Source organism: Diceros bicornis, chromosome 22, assembly GCF_020826845.1.
Source record: "Diceros bicornis minor isolate mBicDic1 chromosome 22, mDicBic1.mat.cur, whole genome shotgun sequence".
Taxonomy (NCBI): Eukaryota; Metazoa; Chordata; class Mammalia; order Perissodactyla; family Rhinocerotidae; genus Diceros; species Diceros bicornis.
In genome coordinates, this window is record NC_080761.1 from 59,652,516 (window position 1) to 59,675,282 (window position 22,767).

The window sequence follows — 22,767 nt, forward strand, 5'->3', positions numbered from 1 at the left end:
AAATGTTTCATTTTTTCCCTTGTCTCTTTAAGCCTTAGAAAGGAGAAATTCTGAGAATCTAAAAAACATCTTATGATACCTACAAATATACAGAAAATATATCTACAAAATGACTTATTACATTTAGAGTAAAATTTTATAACACTTGATATAAAGACAAAATCCTAAAACATCCAGTGAGAAAAAGCAGGTCCAATAACAGCTAGTATGGCAAGGGGCTTCCCAACAGCATCTCTAGAAGTAGGGAGACAGAGAAGCAATTCTTCTGACATCTCGAGAAAAATCAACACAGACCTAAATTCTATGCCATATCAACCTAGTGTGGGTGAATCTAGACATTTCTAGATATGTAATGACTCAAAAAAAAGCATCATTATCAAATTCATATGCACCTTTCTTATAAAGCAAGTAGAGTACAAGCTGGAGGTAATGAGAATGAGAAGACATAGGGAACCCCTAACTCCCCCCCAAAAGAGGAAGTGTCACAGGGGTTACTGAAGCAAAGTCTTAGTATAATATGGGAAAGTGACATCAAGATAAAAAACTGGCAGCAGCCAAATGTCAGTCAGTACATTCTGCAGCAGGGAAGAGGGCTCTATAAGGAAGATCTCAGGAGAAAAAAGAACTAATGTATGTGGCCATATGAAAAGATATCATTGACAGGCATGTGACATTATTGTTGCATTTTTGGAAAAACTAAGTGATATATGCATGAATGAATTTTTTTAAAAAACATGGCAATTAACTCCAGGAAAAAGTTCTTCAAAGAATCTACAAGCTTCACGTACCACTTGTCCTAGCAGTGTATAATCATAATTATGTGTATACTACTGATCTAACCAAAAATGTTTATATAACCTACTGGGTGAGGAGGAGTAGGGGTGTGGTATGGGAACTCTAAGACCCATATGGGAAGTCGGCAGATGACGTCTAAAACTGATTAAGGGGCCGGCCCCGTGGCTTAGTGGTTAAGTGCGCGCGCTCCGCTGCTGGCGGCCCGGGTTCGGATCCCGGGCGCACACCGACACGCCGCTTCTACCGCCATGCTGAGGCCGCGTCCCACGTACAGCGACGGGAAGGATGTGCAGCTATGGTATACAACTATCTACTGGGGCTTTGGGGGAAAAAATAAATAAATAAAATTATAAAACTGATTAAGAAATACCAGGCTAAGAATATTAGGAAAGTGAAGGTAAATAACAGAGGAGTTGGCTTAAAGAGTTGAGGTAGCCACCCTTGGCAGGGAGATGGTGTCATGCAGCAAGGCTCTGCTTTTTGTTTTAAATAAGCTTTAGCTTAGAAAATAGAATGTGCACATAATTTAGAAGATTTTAACAATTAGCATATTCTTATGCCATACTATCATATAAAAAAGTATTTCTTGTTATGAAAACTTATTTAGTAAACTTATTGTTTTTATTGGCTGCATAATATTACATCATATGAATATATCTTAAAACTTTGACACCTACTGCTCTCCATCTCTGGAGTCTTAGAGAAAACTGAAACAGAGAGTATCCCATTTTAACTTTCTGTTATAAAATAAAAACTGTAACTTCCACACAGAGACTTCAGGAAAATGGCTGATGGAGCTGGCTTATTGTAGCTTTATGTTTTAATATCTGGTTACAAATCAGGAAAGAGGGAGAGCTAGAATGAATCTCATGGTGTTAGATTAGCATCAGAGACATTAGTATTAACTCATGGTTTTTAATATATAGAGGGACAGATATATAAATATAGATGCGTGTGAATGTGTGTGTTAGTAAACATATGCATCCATTTCCTACCTCTGTCTGCTAAAAGGACCTAGAAGCAATGATACCCAGAAGCAATTATCACACCTAGACATCTATATCTTGGTTTCTAAATACTATTCCCTAATAAAAAGAAACAAGGCTTCTTAGAAAAATGTTGATTCCAGAGCTGGGAAAATACAAAATGGGCCTGGAGCATCTTGGGGGTGCCAGAAAGTAAAGAAGTTGTCAAAAAATAATAGGGGCATCAAAAGTACACAGGACCTAATTTGAAAGAGCTTCCTATCAACAAAGCTAGGACAATTTGAGCAACAAAATAAATAAATGTGAATCTGTACTGATGTAAATAAGTTAATAGAGAAAAAGGATAGCTCTTTCTTCTTATAGTTGAATTTCAATGAATAAACAGAAGAAACAGAAAAATAGATGCCATTAGACAAATACCACAGTAAAAATTGTTGCAGACAAGTATTGTTTGATGCTAAAATGAGTGGGCCAATCAATGTAGGATGAGACACAGGGTATTTGGATAGTCTCCAAGTATCTCTCCACAAGACATTTAACAACTACAGAGAATAGGTAGTAACTTTACAGTGGAGAAACCAGGCAGCCACGACCTTAACCAGGTGACGCAGGTTAACATTGCCAGTGACTAGATATATGATCACATCAGCATCACGGAACCCCCCAGTGAGATGTTCCTCAAAGGTAATGTACCATCACTTCTGTGGTACACTGGCCAAAATGCATAACCTCAACCTAATCATGGTAAGACATGGGCCATTCTACATTAAGTGAGCAGTTCTCTTCACAAGTGTCAAGGTCATCAAAACAAAGACTGAGGAATTGTCAGATTTGAGGAGACTAAGGATACAGGACAACTAAATGCAATGTGTGATTGTGGACCAGCAAAATTACATTAGGAGGAAAACTGGCAAAATTGGAGTAAGGTCTGTACATTAGTTTTTCATATTCTATCAATGTTATTTTCCTAGTTTTGATAGCATGTACTAGAATATGCTAGCATTGGGCAGAGCTGGGTGAATGGTATATGGGAACTCTTGCACTATTTCTTTAATTGTAAGAGCGTGAGACATGTAAGGGAGGTGAAAGTCCCAATGCATGCCTTTTTGAAAGCTCAGTATCGTGTATTTCAGTAAGTGAAATAAGTGCCTTAGTCACTATCGATATGCAGAACTCTGAAGGGGGTAAGGAGTGTCTTAGTGAGGCCTTGTCCTTTCACTCCAAGAGGAATGAAAAGAGGTTGCTAAAACCTCAGTAGTGAAGGAATCTCTGGGGGTAATAATGGGGGTACCCACTGTATTGTAATTTAAACAGATCCTAGAGCCTTTTGTTGGATGGAATCCCATTCACGTTGGACTGATTTGCAAGTAACAGTGCAAACAGACTTAAAAGTAAAATTTGTAAATGAGGAGTATGTTGCCTCCAGAACCCAAGAAGGCCTAAAAGATACTGTGCTTGTTTTAACATTGTGGGTGCTGAAAGAGTCAATAGCTGTGTCTTGACAGTGTCAGGGATAGAGAAGCCTGTGGCTTGCCAAATAATTTTAGGAATTTAACTAAGGTAGCTGAGCCTAGCACTGTATGTAGGCAATGGCCCATCCCTTCATTGAGCTCCTTCGTATTTGTATATACTGAATGTGTGTCAAATGAGTCTCCTTGGAGAAGAATGTCTTCAACGTAATGTCATACATGTGTTCCTGGAGAAAGTCAGATGCAGTTAAGATCTTGCCTGAAAAGACTGTGTGTGATGTCAGGGCTGCTGAGGTACCCCATGGGTAGCTTTGTCAAGGTGTATTATGGCCCTTCAAAGGTGAAGGCAAACTGCAACTGAGAGGCGCCGAAACAGGTCCTAAACAGAGCACATCTGCCAAATCTACAATAGTGAAATATTCACCAGTTGCTGCCTGGATGGAGTCAGTCATTCCAATCATATTGGGTTTGGGGGCCTTGATGGATGGGACCAGAGTGTTACAGTTGCAGTAATTCACCATGAGGTGCTATTCACACCTTCCAAGTTTAACAGGCCAAATCAGGAAATGGCGAAGTGGGGACAGGAGGGGGGGTGGATTGCCCTTCTAAATAGGTCCTGTAGAATGGGTTTCAATCCTTGAAGCCCCTGTTGTAATTTACATCAGGCCATTGTCACAGGCAGGATGATGGCCCCCTACAGATGTCTGCATCCTAATCCCTGGAACCTGTTAATATGTTACTTACATAGCAAAAGGGAATTTTGCAGATGTGATTAAGTTAAAACTCTTGAGATGGAGAGATTATCCTGGATTATCTGGGTGGGCCCATGTAATCTCTAGGCCTTATAAGAACAAGAGAGAGGCAGAGTCAGGGAGAGATTTGAAGATGCTACACTGCTGGCTTAGAAGATGGAAGAAGGGGCCACGAGCAGAGGAATGTGGGCAGCCTCAATAAAATGGAAGAGGCAAGGATTCTCTTCTAGAGCCCCCAGAGGTGATGCAGTCCTGCCAATGCATTGATTTTAGCCCACTGAAAGTCATTTAGGACTTCTGATATCCAGAAGTGTAAAACGGTAAACTTGTGTTGTTTTAAGCCAGTACTTTTCTGGTAATTTGTTACACTAGCAGTAAGAAACTAATACAGCTGTATTTACTTATTTAACTGGAGATGGGTACACAGGGTCCCATTTTGTCAAGCCTATTATAAACATCATACAATTTATTACTTATTGGGTTGGAATATCCATGCCCATTATGGGGTATTTTAGGGCAGTGGGTGCTGTGACCATGATGAATTTAGAAAGGCAGTATTTCTGATGGTTAAGATGTGTCATACCTATTTGTCCTCTATTTTATGTTCAATAACTCCCCTAAAATCATAGGGAGTACCTTATTTAAATTTAGAGGGAACTCTAAGTAATTTGAGCCCCAGTATTAAGGCCATGAAGATTTGCCAACTGGTCCATTCTGGCAGATGTTAAAGTTAATTCAGACCTATTTTATAAAGGTGTAAAAGTCAGTCAGCACTCTTATCTTTGTTGTGTAAATTCGTTTAGTAAATTTAGATTTCCAATTGGGTCAAAATGTGAACTTCTGTTTCAGTTTTCTGTTTCCTTTCCCCTGTATTCAGGCTTATTCTATCTGTCCTTGCTTATTTTTTGCTACTGGATATATACTTCGGTGGTAGCAGGGTTCTCTACCCTGCTCATATTTATAAGTTTTTTCCTCCGAAGTCTCTAAGTATTGTCAAGGTTAGGGGCCTCCCCCACGGCAATGGTTAAAGTGAGCCTTTGGTTGTGCCACAGGGGTGCCGAGAGGGCTTCTCCCTATAACCCAGGATCAGGATTCTTTTTGATGGCACAGGCATAAGCAGCAACAGCAAAGCTGCCACAAAGTAACTACTCTTCTTCCACTAAAGCAACCACCTGTTGGGCTCACAGACTGCACAGGGCATCAGTCTTTCTGCTGAGCACATTGTACAATGCGGGCCAATGCCTGCTTGAGACACACAATCAACAATGACAGGGGAACAGTCATTCCCCTGAGCCTGGTGTCAGTCACAGCTAATGCCAGAATTGAAATACGATTCAATCTGAGACACATTGATAGGTCCAGACTGAGACATGTGACCCAGGGTGACTTTGGGGAAGGCCCACTCCCTTATACCTTTCCCTAAATGCCAATTATAACTTCCAACTTCAGTTGATTGAATATATGACAGAGGCTCATAGGACTCAGCAAATGTAGCACAGAGCTGCACAACTCAAAGTGCAAACCTACTACCAGCCACCAACACAGCTCAAAGAGCATGCTAGCTGGCAAGCAATAGCTCAAAGTGCATACTTGCTAGTAGGCAGCAAACCAAAGCAAAAGACAGACCCCCAGTGGTGGTGGTCACCATCTACACATCTTGGTCACAGTATCAATTAATTATCATGGTCACTCTAGAGGCAGGACAGACGCCCACCTAAACTTATGTTCAGATGTCAAGACGACGTTGCCACACAAACACTAAGGGAGTGTGAAGAGATTTATGACTCATATGAGGCTTTCTGGGAAGAGCAAGGCAGGGTCCCAAGTAGCTCCAAAAATTGCTTGGGAGTGCAAGGATGGCTTTGGTTTTTATTGTGGTTGGGGGTGAAGCCAGGATGTAGATTTCTGTGCATGGACCAGGGTAGACTCATTGTTATAAATACATACCGTATGACTCCATTTGTACAAAATTCTAGAAAATACAAACTAATCTACAATGACAGAAAGCAGATCAATGGTTGTCTGAGGGGGAGGAGGAGGCTGGAGAGTAGTGGGAAAGAGGTGTTACAAACAGGCCAAAAAAAACTTTTGGGAGTGATAGATATGTTCATTATCGTCATTGTGGTAATGATTTCATGGATATACAGACATATGTTGTCAAAATTAGCAAAGACCAAAGGCTTAACAACATATGGTTGGCCAGACCACAGGGAAAGAGGCACTCGGGTACACTGCAGGTGCACAGAAGGTGGTATAGGACCCCTAAAGAGGAAAATCTGGCAATAACTAGCAAAATTACATATGCATTTACCCTTGATCCAATAAGCCCTCTTTTCGGAATCTATCCCAAAGATACACCAGCAAATGTATGAAAAGATGTACACAGAAGACTAGTCATTTTAGCACTACCTGGAATTTAACAAAAGATCAAAAACAATCTAAAGTGCCATCAACAGAGGACTGGTTGAATGAACTATGCCAAATCCTTACAATGGAGTAGTATGAAGCTTAAAAGAAACGAGGGACACCTTTACATAATGCTATAGGTTTATTACCTCTGTGTGTGTTTGTGTGTGTATGTCTCTGTGTGTGTGTACGTATATAAGAAAAACAAGTTCAAGATAAGTATGTATATCGTGGTACCGTTTTCTAAGAAAAAGGAGAATAAAAGTATACACAGATACGCATGCACACAAACACATACAAACTTTGCTTATATTAAAGTTAAAGAAAAAAATATGAGAATTAACCACAAAATAAATTTGTCTATGGAAGAGGGAGGGAAGTGGGTAAGAGGAACAGTAACAGAAACTACATTTCTCTGAATATACCTTGTTTTGTAGATTAAACTTTAGAACTTCGTAAATATTTCAAACTGTAGAATTAAATTAAAATATTAAAAACAAGCCCTAAAATTTAAAAGCAAAATGAAACAAATGAACCTACCCACGTATTGAGTGGGAATATACCCTAAGGACAAAAAGAACTGGAAAAAACCTCAACATATTTAAAACAGAGAAGCAAATAAGTAATTATGACAATAACCATAGGAAGCAAGATTTCAATGTAAGAAAAAGAGGAACAAATACGTAATTACAAAATTAAGTAAAGCTTTTTTTCCTAAACTTGAATTAGAAATCAGTTTGAACTCAACGTATTTCTCTTTTTTAAAAATACATATTGCCTAGCTCTGTACACCAAAAAGGCCAAGGAATAATGACCAATCCAAAAGTACTCAGCACCTACAGCATAAACACTGTCCTCTTCAAATGCTATTTCCTACCCAACAGAACTAGGGTTCCTTGAAGAAGTGGAAATGGGTGAACTGAGGACAGGAATAGGAGTTGTATAAGGTAAACCTCAAGTACATTATTAGACCAGAAAGCTAGGACATAATTAAAAGCAATTGTCTTTAATTGGTAAAAAGTCTTATGTGCCAATTTTAAAAGGCTCCCACTTTAGATAACAAAGAGAAGATAACATCAGAACATCAAATGTGTTTAAATCTTTGACTTCATAATTATATTCAAAAAACAAAAAAGCAAATTCATTTGAAGTCAGCTAAGGGATCAACGCATTATTCTGACAACGGATAATGTAAAGAACAGAGCATTTAACCTGCCTTTTCTGTAGGAACTGTACTTCCAGGTAATAATACATGAGGAGAAAAAGTTATTGATTAATAAATTAAAAAGGAATGATGGAGCACTGTTATTGTACGAAATCTTAATAAAATATTGGATAAAGGCAAGGATCACTGATTGCTGCTAATACTAAAAAAGAGACAGTGGAACATTATACTTCCTGATAGATGTACATAAGACTGCCTGTGTAATTTTGCTGAAAAGAAAAACATAGAAAACCTTTCAATCCCAAATGTGATCAAGCCTCTAGATCTCGGTAAATGCAAGATTACAGAAAATAAGGTACAGAAAAACATATTGATGACATCATGGTGGGGTACAATCAGTAAAATTTGAAATGTTGGTAAACTCTAAAAGACCAACAACTCAATTACTTCAAAAAGTTGCAAGAAAAAAAATAGAGGAAGGAGGAACCCACAGACTAAGAGACTTAAGAAGCATCAAACAGGGGAGGAAGTCAAGATGGCAGCGTAGGCAGACTCTGAACTCACCTCCACCCGCGGACAAAGCCAATTTACAACTACTCGTGGAAAAATTACCCGAGACAGAACTGAAAACTGGATAAGAGGAACTCCTGCAACAACGGACAATCCTAATTGAGGTAGAAGAGCCAGAAACTCCCTTCTGGAGAGGAAAAACGCCGTCTTCACAAGCCACCAGCTGCACGGCCGCCCAGGAGCAGCCCAAAGGCACGCAGCCCTCCGTGGAGGAGCAGGGCCCCGAGCCGGGGAGCGCCCCCGCTGTGGGCATTTTGTGGACCCAGCACAATCGAGACGAGTGGCATAATATCTGACTTTGCCTGCGACTAAAACATCTGGGAGTACCCCAGGAAAGCTGGTTCACAAAGAAATTAAAACCGGCTCGTAAAGGGCCCATGTGCAAACTCACCAGGTTCAGAAAGCAACCTAAAATCACCAGAAAGAAAGGTGCACAGTGCTGTGGTGAAAAGAGACTCACCTGATAGGCCCTGAGTGCATCTCGGTGAGAGGTGAGACCTCTCCAGGGACTGGGACATTGGTGGCAGCCATTGTTGTGGCCTGGTGTGGGCGTGCTGACACAGATGCCATTGGAGTTCTCCCTGAGGCCTGCTAGCCCAAGGTTTGCCCCACCCGCTAGAGCACCAATTTAATCCAGCTCAGCCAGGGCAGGCAGCCCACTCTAGAGAATGGCCCCACCCAACAACAAGCCCTCAGGCAACTTGTGGGCCTGCATAGATTGGTGACTGGATTCTCTGCAGCCTGGCAACTGAGCCCACTTCAGTGGGGCAGGGTGTGCACAAGGAGCAGGTGGAGGGTGTGGGGCGGTGGTGGAGGGTGTGGGGCTCCTGCCCGGGAGAGACTGGGTCCGCTTCGGGAGGTCAGGGCCCGCACACAGGGCAGGACTGTGTTGACTGTGTGTGTGGACCTGTGGGCAGCAGGGCTTGTCAGCTGCAGAAGCCTTGTGCTTCTCAAAGACCCAAGTAGGGGGACTGCCCGACCTTCCAAAGCCTGAAACAATTGGGTGCTCCCATGCCTGAGGCCAGCCCCACCTAGCTGCAATCCTCAGAGAGCTGACAAGAGACCTAAAGGCTGGAGGCTTACAGCAATTGTAAGTCCCTGAGCCTAACAACCTGCCACACTGGGGGCATACTCACTTAAAAGAAATACTGCAACACAAATGTGGTATTAGAACCTGCAGCCAACTGTGCTGGGGCTCCCCACATCTGATAAAGAGACTGAAAGGCCCACAACAACTACAAGCAGCTGAGCACTACAACAGCTGGCCAGGAGCATAACTCAGCCTCCCTGGGCGCCTACAGGGAGAGCAAACAGGCCACAACAGAAGGACACACGTAGCCCACATAGGGGTCACCCCTGGAACATTGAGAACTGAGGCAAGCACACTGCAGGCTTCCTAAGGCATCACTTACATAAGGTCACCTATCCAAGAGCAGGAGATGTAGCTGACCTACCTAATACATAGACACAAGCACAGGGAAAGAGGCAAAATGAGGAGGCAAAGGAATACATTCCAAGTAAGGGAACAGGACAAAACCCCAGAAAAGGAACTAAGTGAAACAGAAATGAGCAACCTACCCGACAGAGAGTTCAAACTAAGAGTGTTAAGGATGCTCACTGATCTGGGGAGAAGAATAGATGAACTCAGTGAGAATGTCAACAAAGAAATGGAAGATATAAAAAAGAACCAATCAGAAATGAAGAACACAATACTGGAAATGAAAAATTCACTAGAGGGACTCAAAAGCAGAGTAGAGGATACAGAAGAACGGATCTGTGAGCTAGAAGAAAGACTAGAAGAATTTACCTAAGCTGAACAGAAGCTGAGAAAAGAATTAAAAAGAGTGAGGACAGTCTAAGGGACCTCTGGGACAACATCAAGCACACTAACATCTGTGTTATAGGTGTCCCAGGAGGAAAAGAGCGAGACAAAGGGGCAGAGACTCTATTTCAAGAAATAACAGATGAAAACTTCCCTAACCTAAGGAAGGAAACAGACATCCAGGTACAGGAAGCAGAGAGCCCCAAATAAGATAAACCCAAAGAGGCCCAAACCAAGACATATCATAATCAAAATGTCCAGAATTAAAGATAAAGAGAGAATTCTAAAAGCCACAAGAGAAAGTCAAGTTACATACAAAGGAAACCCCATAAGGCTATCAGCTGACTTCTCAGCAGAAACCTTACAGGCTAGAAGAGAGTGGCATGATATATTTAAAGTGCTAAAAGGAAAAAACTTACAGCCAAGAATACTCTACCCAGCAAGGTTATCATTCAAAATGGAAGGACAGATCAAAAATTTCCCAGACAAGCAAAAATTAAAGGAGTTTGTCACCAAGAAACCAGTGCTACAAGAAATGTTAAAGGGACTGATTTAAGGGGAAAAGAGAAGACCACAAATAGGAAAAATTATCTATTTCCATGATAAGAGGGTAATGGATACAAATACACAAAAAAAGAGGTTAGATATGACGTCAAAAACATAAAAGGAGGGAGGAGGGGAGTTAAAGAGTAGAGCTTTCAGACAGAGGTCAAACTAAAGAGACCATCAATTCTGTATAGAAGAAGAAAGGAACAGAGAAGGACTACTAAAACACTGAGAAAAAAAAAAAAGTTTAAAAATGGCAGTAAGTACATACTTATCAATAACTACTTTAAACGTCAATGGACTAAATGCTCCAATTAAAAGGCATAGGGTGGCTGACTGGATAAAAAAACAAGACCAATATATATGCTGCACACAAGAGACACGCTTCAGACCTAAAGACACTCACAAACTGAAAGTGAAGGGATGGAAAAAGATACTCCACGCAAACGGCAATGAAAAGAAAGCTGGGGTAGCAGTACTCATATCAGACAAAATAGACTTTAAAACAAAAACTGTAAAAAGAGACAAAGAAGGGCATTATATAATGATCAAGGGAACAATCCAACAAGAGGATATAACACTTGTAAATATCTACGCACCCAGTGTAGGTGCACCTAAATATATAAAGCTATTATTAACAGACATAAAAACAGAAATAGACAGTAACACAATAACAATAGAGGACTTTACACCAACGGATAGATCATCCAAACAGAACATCAATAAGGAAACGTTGGCCTTAAAAGACACACTAGAACAGATGGATCTAGTAGATATATACAGAGCAATCCATCCAAAAACCGAAGAATACACGTTCTTTTCAAATGCACATGGAACATTCCCCAGGATTGATCACATATTAGGCCACAAAACAAGTCTCCATAAATTTAAGAAGACTGAAATAATACCAAGCATCTTTTCTGATCACAACGGTATGAAACTAGAAATCAACTATAGGAAGAAAATCAGAAAAGCCACAAATACGTGGAGATTAAACAAAACGCTACTGAACAACGACTGGGTCAACGAAGAAATCAAAGAAGAAATCAAAAAATACCTGGAGACAAATGAAAATGAAAATAGGACATGCCAGGATTTATGGGATACGGCAAAAGCGGTTCTGAGAGGGAAGTTTATAGCAATACAGGCCTATCTCAACAAACAAGAAAAATCTCAAATAAACAATCTAACAATGCACCTAAAGGAACTGGAAAAAGAAGAACAAACAAAGCCCAAAATCAGTAGAAAAAGGGAAATAATAAAAATCAGAGAAGAAATAAATGAAATAGAGACCAAAAAAACAGTAGAAAAAATTAATAAAACCAAGAGCTGGTTCTTTGAAAAGATAAACAAAATTCACAAACCTTTAGCTAGGTTCACCAAGAAAAAAAGAGAGAAGGCACAAATAAGTAAAATCAGAAATGAAAGAGGAGAGGTTACAACAGACACCTCACAAATACAAAAGATTATAAGAGAATACTATGAAAAGCTATATGCCAACCAATTTGACAATCTGGAAGAAATGGATACATTCTTAGAATGATACAACCTTCCAAAACTGGATCAAGAAGAAGTAGAGAATTTGAATAGACCAATCACCAGTAAGGAGATCGAAACAGTAATCAAAAACCTCCCCAAAAATAAAAGTCCAGGACCAGTCGGCTTCCCTGGTGAACTCTACCAAACATTCAAAGGAGATTTAATACCTATCCTTCTCAAACTCTTCCAAAAAATTGAGCAGGGGGGGAAGCTCCCTAACTCATTTTACAAAGCCGACATTACCCTGACACCAAAGCCAGACACGGACAACACTAAAAAAGAAAATTACAGGCCAACATCACTGATGAACTTCGATGCAAAAATCCTCAACAAAATACTAGCAAACCACATACAAAAATACGTTAAAAAGATTATACACCATGATCAAGTGGGATTTATTCCAGGTATGCAGGGATGGTTTAACATTCGCAAATCAATCAACATAATACACCACGTTAATAAAATGAAGAATAAAAATCACATGATCATCTCAATAGATGCAGAGAAAGCATTTGACAAGATACAGCATCCATTTATGATAAAAACTCTGAATAAAATGGGTATAGAAGGAAAGTACTTCAACATAATAAAGGCCATATATGACAAACCCACAGCTAATACCATCCTCAATGGTGAAAAACTGAAAGCTATCCCTCTAAGAACAGGAAGCAGACAAGGATGCCCACTGTCACCAATCCTATTTAACATAGTACTGGAAGTCCTAGCCAGAGCAATCAGGCAAGAGAAAGAAATAAAAGGGATCCAAATTGGAAAGGAAGAAGTGAAACTGTCACTATTTACAGATGGCATGATTTTATATATAGAAAACCCTAAAAGAATCCACCAGAAAACTTTTAGAAGTAAGAAACGAATATGGTAAAGTTGCAGGATACAAAATCAACATACAAAAATCAGTTGCATTTCTATACACTAACAACGAAGTAGCAGAAAGAGAAATTAAGAATACCATCCCATTTACAATTGTAACAAAAAGAATAAAATACCTAGGAATAAACTTAACCAAAGAGGTGAAACAGCTGTACACGGAAAACTATAAAACACTGCTGAAAGAAATTGAAGAAGACACAAAGAAATGGAAAGATATTCCGTGCCCTTGGATTGGAAGAATTAACATAGTTAAGGTGTCCATACTTCCTAAAGCAATCTATAGATTCAATACAATCCCTATCAGAGTTCCAACAAAATTTTCCACAGAAATAGAACAAAAAATCCTAAAATTTATGTGGAACAACAAAAGACCCCGAATAGCTAAAGGAATCCTGAGAAAAAAGAACAAAGCTGGAGAGCTCACACTCCCTGATTTCAAAATATACTACAAAGCTATAGTAACCAAAACAGCATGGTACTGGCACAAAAACAGACACACAGATCAATGGAATAGAATCGAAAGCCCAGAAATAAACCCACACATCTATGGACAGCTAATCTTTGACAAAGGAGCCAAGAACATACAATGGAGAAAAGAAAGTCTCTTCAACAAATGGTGTTGGGAAAACTGGATCGCCACATGCAAAAAAATGAAAGTAGACCCTTACCTTACACCATACACAAAAATTAACTCAAAACGGATTAAAGACTTGAATGTAAGACCTGAAACTGTGAAACTTCTAGAAGAAAACATAGGCAGTATGCTCTTTGACATCGGGCTTAGCAACATATTTTCAAGCACCATGTCTGACCGGGCAAGAGAAACAATAGAAAAAATAAACAAATGGGACTACATCAAACTAAAAAGCTTCTGCACAGCAAAGGAAACCATCAATAAAACGAAAAGACAACCTAACAATTGGGAGAAGATATTTGCAAACCACACATCTGATAAGGGCTTAATCTCCAAAATATATAAAGAACTCATGCATCTCAACAACAAAAAAACTAACAACCCAATTAAAAAATGGGCAAAAGACCTGAACAGACATTTCTCCAAAGAAGATATACACATGGCCAACAGACACATGAAAAGATGTTCAAAATCATTAACTATCAGGGAAATGCAAATCAAAACTACAATGAGATATCACCTCACGCCTGTCAGAATGGCTATAATTAACAAGACAGGAAACAACATATGTTGGAGAGGATGTGGAGAGAAGGGAACTCTCATACACTGCTGGTGGGAGTGCAAACTGGTGCAGCCACTATGGAAAACAGTATGGAGATATCTAAAAAAATCAAGGCTAGAACTACCATATGATCCAGCTATTCCAGTGCTGGGTATTTATCCAAAGAACTTGAAAACACCAATGCATAAAGATACATGCACCCCTGTGTTCATTGCAGCATTATTCACAATAGCCAAGACTTGGAAGCAACCTAAGTGCCCATCAAGGGACGAACGGATAAAGAAGATGTGGCATATATACACAATGGAATACTACTCAGCCATAAGAAACGATGAAACCCAGCCATTTGTGACAACATGGATGGACATTGAGGGTATAATGCAAATTGAAATAAGTCAGAGGGAGAAGGTCAAATACTGTATGATTTCCTTCATTAAGTAGTAGATAACAACAACAATAAACAAACACATAGAGACAGAGATTGGATTGGTGGTTACCAGAGGGGAAGAGGAGAGGGAGGAGGGCGAAAGGGATAATTCGGCACACGTGTGTGGTGATGGGTTGTAATTAGTATTTGGGTGGTGAACATGATGTAATCTATGTAGAAATAGAAGCACAACGATGTAAACCTGAAATTTATACAATGTTATAAACCAATGTTACTGCAATAAAGAAAAAATTAAAAAAGAAGAAACAGCATCACATATAAGGACTGTTTGGTTCCTGACTTGAATAAGTTAACTTTTTAAATTATGTAACATTGGGAAAATGTTTAAAGAATCCTTTTATTTTACAAATTCATACTGAAAATATAAACTTTGTTTATTTATAGATAAATGATATGATGTCTGCGGTTTGCTTAAAAGTAATCTTGGGGTCAGGCACTGGAAGTATATATGAAAGAAGAATAACCATGATTTGATCTTGTTGAATCTGGGGGAATAGCCCATTGGGATTCTATTTTCCCTACTTTTGTATACGCCTGAAATTTTCCATGATAAAATTTCAAAAGTCATTTCAAAAATAATCAATATGTACTCTTTTGGGGCTGGCTCCTTTTGTTCAACATTATTTTCATGAGATGCAGCCATGTTTTTGCATGTAATGATAGTTTTTTTCATTTTCACTGCTGTGTAGTTTCGCATGACTTTATCACAATTTTTAAAATCCATTCTACTAATCATTGGCACTTGAATCATTTCAAGGAACAATTCTGTATATCCAAAGAATCTGTAAACAAATTCACAATTAGTAACTATTTTTATCAAAGTCACTGGATATAAGATCAATATATAAAATTTATTTCATTTTTATATGCCAGCAACAAACAGAAAATGAAAATTTAAAAGATGCCATCTTTACAAAATTAACAAAAGAATGCAAGACCTCTATATTGAAATCTATAACAAAACTGAAAACGTAAACAATCAGAGAGGTATAGCTTGTTCAGGGACTGAAAGATTCCATAATGGAAAGATGTCAATTTTCCTCAAATTAATCTACAGATTAACTACAATCTCAATCAAAATCTTAGCAGGATTGTTTGTGGAAATTCACAAGCTGAGTCTAATAGGTACATGTAAACCAAGGTACCAAGAGCCAAGGCACTCATGAAGTATAAAAATAAGGTAGGAGATGTCAGTTAGATATCAAGAGTTATTAAAGCTACATTTAATACAGTATGATATTCCCCTCAGAGATAGAAAAATGGATGAATGGAACAGAAGAGCCCAACAACAATAAAAAACCATGCATATATGGCCATATCATTTATGAATGAAATGTCATCAAATTATGAGGGAAAAAATGATTTTTCAATAAACTGTGCGGGGAAAAGAGAGTATCCAAATACCAGGAAAAAAAAAAAAACAAACCCTGAAATTCACCCCTTTAATCACATGATACACAAACCAATTCCAGGTGGATTAAGACAAAATTGAAAGGCAAAACAGTGAAGCTTTTAAAGATAATACTATATAGGATAATATCTTCAAGAACACAAGGAACACGGAATAAAACACAGCAATCATTAGAAAGTTAATAAATTTGACTATATTAGAATTAAGAACTTCTGTCTATCCAAAGATACCATCTACGTATATGTTAAAAAAAAAAAGTCAGACAACCCAATGTTATTCCATTGACTCGAGCAGGCACTTTACAAAGGATATCATTTTCCCAATAAACACATGAAAAGGTTCTCAACCTCATGGGTCATCAGGGAACGTCAATTTAAACCAAAATTAGATATCACTATACATTTACCAGAATGACTTAAGTTAAAAACCTGATTATATCAAATGTTGGTGAGGATGTGAAACAACTGGAACTCTCATATAAACTGATTAAAGTATAAACTGGTGCAACCACATTGAAAAAGTTTGTCACTATCTACTAAAGCTGAACATAGACATACTCCCCGACCAGCAATTCTACCCCAGGTATATATTATATATGACAGATATGTATACATAAGCTCACTAAATGACATGTAGAATGCTCCTAACAACACTCTTCATAATAACCTAAGGATGGAAACCAAATGCCTGCCAACATCACAACAGAAGACACAGTATTTTCAGACAACGGAGGACAGCACACAGCCACGAAGATGTATGATTTTCAAGTACAGTCGTGTATCACTTAACGACATGGATATGTACTGAGACGTGTCGTCAGGAGATTTTGTCGTTGCGCAAACATCAGAGTGTACTTACACAAATCTAGATGGTACAGCCTACTACACACCTAGGCTATATGGTACTAATCTCAGGGGCCCACCACCATACATGTGGTCTGTCTTAACTGAAATGCCATTATGCCTGCATAACTGTAAACGCAGCAACATGGATGATGCTGCAACAGAATATTAAGAGAAAGGCAGCAGACACAAAAGAGCGTACGCTATATGATTCCATTTACATAAAATTCAAGAACTAATCTATGATGTTAGAAGTCAACAGGTTATCCCTGGGGGACAGGTGGGTGGGAAAGTGACTGGAAGTGAGCACGAAAAAGTACACATTCTGTCTCTTTATTTGGTACCAAGGAAAATTCACAAGCTACACATTCATGATTTTTGTCGTTATTTCTACTTACATTAGTGTTCCATAAAAATCTTAAAAGAAACCACAAGGAGATGCCATTACACTCCACCGAATAAAAATAATTATAGTTATGTAGAACCAAGGAATGAACAGCCATACAGCCAAATGCTCATACATTGCTGATGGGAAGATTGCAAATTGACACAAGTAGTTTGAGACAGTATTTGGCACCTTTTTTTAAAGCGGAAATAGGCATATCCCATTACCTAGCAATTCCATTCCTAAGTGTATATCCTAGAGAAATATGCCTACCCACACACCGGTAGTTATGTATAAACATGTTCCAGTAGCATTTTAATAACCCCAAATTGAAAAGACCCAAAGTAACCATCAACAATATAATGGGGGCCAGGCCAGTGGCGAAGCAGTTAAGTTTTCGTGCTCTGCTCTGGCTGCCCAGGGTCGCAGGTTCGGATCCCGGGCCGGACCCACACACCACTTATCAAGCCATGCTGTGGCAGCGTCCCATAAAAGTAGAGGAAGATGGGCACCGATGTTAGCTCAGGGCCAATCTTTCCCAGCAAAAAAGAGGAGGATTGGCAACAGATGTTAGCTCAGGGCTCATTTTCCTCAAAAAACAAAAACACAAACAAAAAAACAATATAATAGACATAAATTAACCTATTTCACCTAAGGGCACAGTATCCAACAATATGAAAAAATACACAATACAAACTAACTTCACAATTATAATGTTAAAAAATAGCATAATACAAAAGAACCGAAAGTCACATAAAATTAACAAGTAAAAATAAACTATATTATTTATTGATGCATACTTAACTAAGTAAAACGATAATGAAAAACTGATTATCATAAAAGCTAGGGGTGGGTGGGAAGAATGATTTTGATTGGGGTGTTACAGAAGTGCTTGCAATATTCTGTCTTGACCTGGGTGGTTACCTGAGTGTCCTCTTTACATTTCTTATTACACTTTACATATATCTTTATAATAAAACGCAAAAAATACATTATTGCAAATTTATTCAAAGAAAACCACGTGTCTATAAAAAATGGTATTTTCAACGTGTAGTCAAAGATACAGAAAGAGACACTATAAATTTAGATGGTCACGTAGACTAAGACTTCAAGTATGGTATAAATGTACCCCTTACAAGTGAACTGAAAATGCATTAGAACGAAATAAAACTACATCAAAATTTTAACAATGGTTATGCTCCTTTACAGCTTGGAATTTTAATTTTCGTTACTTTGAGTATTTTCCAAATTCTCTAAACTGATATGTAATTTTATAATCAGAAAAAATACATTAAATAAAATAAAAAGACAACACAGGACAAAACCAAAACAGTCGTCCAGTTACTAACAGAACGTTAGAGGGAGGCGAGACATACTGGGCTCTTTATCCCCCACCCGCAAGATTTTCTCAAACGGTAAATAGAAACCGGGTCACCTGGTGAGCCTAAGTCAGGCAAAACAATTCAGAAGGGAAGCAAATCAAGGCCTGAGGAAAAAAATTGTTACAGAAAAAAAATGAAAAGGAAAGACCAAGCTACCTCATAAGCGGTTTCTAGACATGCTACAGCCATTCCGTCCTCCTTCAGGCGCCCCTCTTGAGAAGGCGGAACTGGGGAGCGGAAAGGATTCGTGAGACGCCAGGTTTTTCTTGGAGTCCGAACGACCGGGTTTGACATCACCCTCAGCTCCAGCCCCACCCCAACGCCCAACCGCGGACTCACAAGGGGCGAGCATCGAGGACCTGCCGGCCCGCTCCCGCCTCCCAGGGAGGCGCGTCCTGTGAGGCGGCATCTGACCGCACGGCGCTCGAGGCGCGGGTACACACACCCACGCCCCACAGACCCGCACCCCCCGACCTGCAGCCCCTACACACCCCACAGACTGGCACCCCACACACACCCACACCCCCCGACCTGTACCCCCTAACACCCCACAGACTCGCACCCCACACCCCCACTTCCCCACAGACCCGCACCCCACCCACACACACACCCTCACACACGCACCCACACCCCCCACAGACACGCACCCCCCGACACACCCCCCACCCCATACGCACCCACACGCCGACACACAGCCATACACACACACCTGCCACAGGCCCGCACCCCACACACACACCCACCCCCGACACCCCCCCCCCACTCACACCCACACCTCAGGTGCAGCAGAGTCGCAAACGCCCTCGGCCAGAACCAGCCCCCGCCGGACACAAGCACACGCCTGGATCACGCCTCCGCCACCGCCCCGCCCGCAGGCCGGAGACACCCACCGTCTCCCCCCGCCGCCGGAATCCGGAGGCCCCTGCTTTCAGCCTCCCCTGGGTCCGGTCAGCAACGACCTAAACTGTCCTGGGGATCTGCCACGCCTGTGCCCCCGCCCCTCTGCCCACAACAGCCGGATTCTCCGCCAACTCCAAAAGAAGCGCCAGGACAGGGCCTACGGGAAACGTGGTGCAGAGCCGGGCCAGGGGCGCAAAACGGACGCCGGGGCAGTGGTCCCCGCGCCAAGCTTGTACCGGTCTGGCCGCCCCGTGCGACCCCAACGTCCCGGAAAGTTCTGGGAAAACCCTCTTGCAAGCCGGCCCTTTCCCCAGGGAGCCTACGCCTTGCTAGGCAGGTTGCACGGCAAGGCCTGGGAAATGTCGCGCAGAGCCGTAAAAACGGCGAGACGGACGCGGGAGGCGGTTGGCTCGCGCGGCAGAGCCTCCTAGGAGATGTCGCGCAGAGTCGTAAAACCTGCTGGCCCCGCAAGGGAGGTGGTCTTTCTTCTTCCCCTCAGCTGGCGTGCCTTGACCGCAGTGACCCTGCTTGGCCGCCGTTGAGAACTCCTGAGAGTTCTGGCCCAGCTTCCAGGTGTCCGGCTTCTGACAAAGGGCACATGATGTAGGCCTTTCTCCGTAGGCTTGTGTCTTGCGGTTAGTAGTGCGTGGAGCGAGGACGTGTGAGCTGCGTGGGTGAAGGGGCGGGGTCTGCGAGCCCCGGGCAGGGCCGGCTGTGTCCCGAGCTTCGGCCAGGCGGAATGCGTCTGGGCGGGATGGGGCTGAGGAAGGCCTCGGTGTGTTTGCATGTGAGACTCAGCGTCTGGGATGCGGGGTGAATAGGAAACTACGAGGATTCAAGATCCGGGTGGTGTGACTGTCAGAAAGCGGGTCCGAGTAGGGGAGGCGAGGTCTGTGAATATATGAGAGCCGTTAACCGCTGACGTTTCTGTGACGAAAGTGCTAAAACTGCACTGTCTTGGAGCTTCAGTGTATGGAAAGGCAAAAAATAAATCGTTTGAAACAGTGTTTATATCAAGACATTTATTTTGCTATTCATGCAAGATCCGAATTTGTTTTTAAGCAAGAAAGACTATTTGAAAAGAATTTTTTGCTCTTGGGTGCCTACTTTTTCACATCCCCCTGAAGGTAGGCGTTCATTCTGTTCTTGCGTGGATATTTGGGGGTTCGGGGGGATTGGCCCAAATTTACAAGTCTTGAGCTAAGGTAAAGCATTCAAGTTTGACAGGCAGTGTCTGCGGAGAGCTCAGAATTGAGGAAAGGGGCAAGTGTCTAGGTCAGGTAGCGTTATGTTCATTTTCTGAAGAGAAAACCTTGGCTCAGAATAGAATTTAAGGCTGAACACAATATGCCATGGAGGCTGGTCACAGACCGCTTAAAAAACGTTTCTACCAAGATTTGGTTTCCAGTTATTTCACCATCATTCTTTACATGATTATAAATAATAGAGTCCAGTAGGGTAGCTGGAAATAAAATTATCATACTGATGGCGTTATTAAAATAAGAGTTGAAGGATGTAAGGGAAGTAAAGACAACCTGCTATTTCACAGTAGATGCTAATAAGAATAGAAATAAACTTAACATGAAATACATAGGACCTGTTTAGAAAAACTCTGAACTCTATAGAAAAAAATAAACCTTAAGAAATGGAATGTCAACATAATCTTAGATAGGAAGACTTAACATCAGATGTCAGTTTGCTGGACAAAAGTGAGTAAGGATCTAAAACACCAAACATAAGGTAGTTTTTAGGCACGGCTCTTAATCTTCACACTGTGATAGGAAGAGAATACCATCTTCTCAAGCACATGTGAAACTTTCATGAAATTCATCATTATATAAGTTTCGAAGAAAAAAGTAATTTCCTTAAAGTAAAAATAAGGTATATTCTGTTATCACAATGGAGCAAAACTAGAAATTATTTCTGGGGCTGGCCCCGTGGCTTAGCAGTTAAGGGCGTGTGCTCCGCTACTGGCTCGCGGCCCAGGTTCAGATCCCGGGCACGCACCGACGCACCGCTTCTCCGGCCATGCTGAGGCCACGTCCCACATACAGCAACTAGAAGGATGTGCAACTATGACATACAACTGTCTACTGGGGCTTTGGGGGAAAAAAAGGAGGAGAATTGGCTATAGATGTTAGCTCAGAGCCAGTCTTCCTCAGCAGAAAAGAGGAGGATTGGCATGGATGTTAGCTCAGGGCTGATCTTCCTCACAAAAAAAAAAAGTATTTCTTTAAATGTACCTGGAAATTAAAAAGCTCTCAAATTAAAAAACAAAACAAAACCCCTCAACCAGCTTTTTCCCTGCTAGTCTCGAGTTGTGCAGAGGTGGAGGCCCAGGTGCGTTCGAGAGTTGGCTCCACCTGTAATCCACCTCCATGGCTGAGGAAGGCATTGCTGCTGGAGGTGTAATGGACATTAACGCCACTTTAGAAGAGGGGCTGAAGACCGCCCTCATCAGCGATGGCCTAGTGTGTGGAATTTGAGAAGTTGTCACAGCCTTAGACAAGCGCCAAGCCTGTCCTTGTGTGCTCGCATCCAACTGTGATGAGCCTATGTATGTCAAGGTGGGGGCTCTTTGTGCTGAACACCAAATCAAGCTAATTAAGGTTGATGAAAACAAGAAACTAGGGGAATGGGTAGACCTCTGTAAAATTGACAGAGAGGGAAAACCCCGTAAAATGGTTGGTTGCAGTTGTGTGGTGGTTAAGTACTAGGGCAAAGAGTCTAAGGCCAAGGATATCATCGAGGAGTACTTAAAATGCAAGAAATGACCAAATAAAAAACTTGGCTTTTGTTCCTCAAAAAAAAAAAAACCAAAACTCAACCAAAGAAGAAATGCAAAATGATATTGCAGATTTTAAAAGAAAATTGGTAGGGGCTTGCCCAGTGGCATAGCAGTTAAGTTCGTGCACTCCACTTTGGCGGCCTGAGGTTCACAGGTGCAGATCCCGGGCGTGGACATACACATCACTTATCAAGCCATGCTGTGGCGGTGACCCATATAAAGTAGAGGAAGATGGGCACGAATGTTATCCCAGGGCCAATCTTCCTCAGCAAAAATAAAGAGGAGGATTGGCGACAGTTGTTAGCTCAGGGCTAATCTTCCTCAAAAGAAAAAGAAAATTGATAAAACAGTATATCGGATACAATGGAATACTACTCAGGCATAAAAAAAGAAAATCGTCCCATTTGCAACAACATGGATGGGCCTGGGGGTATTATGTTAAGTGAAATAAGCCAGAAAGAGAAAGACAAACACTCA

The 22,767-nt window shown here is 41.0% G+C and overlaps 1 protein-coding gene and 1 pseudogene across 1 annotated transcript in view; one reads left to right on the forward strand and one right to left on the reverse strand.

The window, feature by feature from the left end:
- Positions 1–19,072, reverse strand: part of LOC131420237 (zinc finger protein 383-like) — a 28,490-nt gene extending 9,418 nt beyond the window's left edge. The window contains exon 1 of the mRNA XM_058566122.1: positions 18,759–19,072. Coding sequence (XP_058422105.1) covers positions 18,759–18,896 — 138 coding nt within the window. The 5' untranslated portion in view covers positions 18,897–19,072. The remainder of the gene's footprint in view (positions 1–18,758) is intronic.
- A 2,793-nt stretch (positions 19,073–21,865) lies between these two features.
- On the forward strand, positions 21,866–22,291 carry LOC131420238 (small ribosomal subunit protein eS12-like; annotated as a pseudogene).
- The last annotated feature ends 476 nt before the right edge of the window (positions 22,292–22,767 follow it).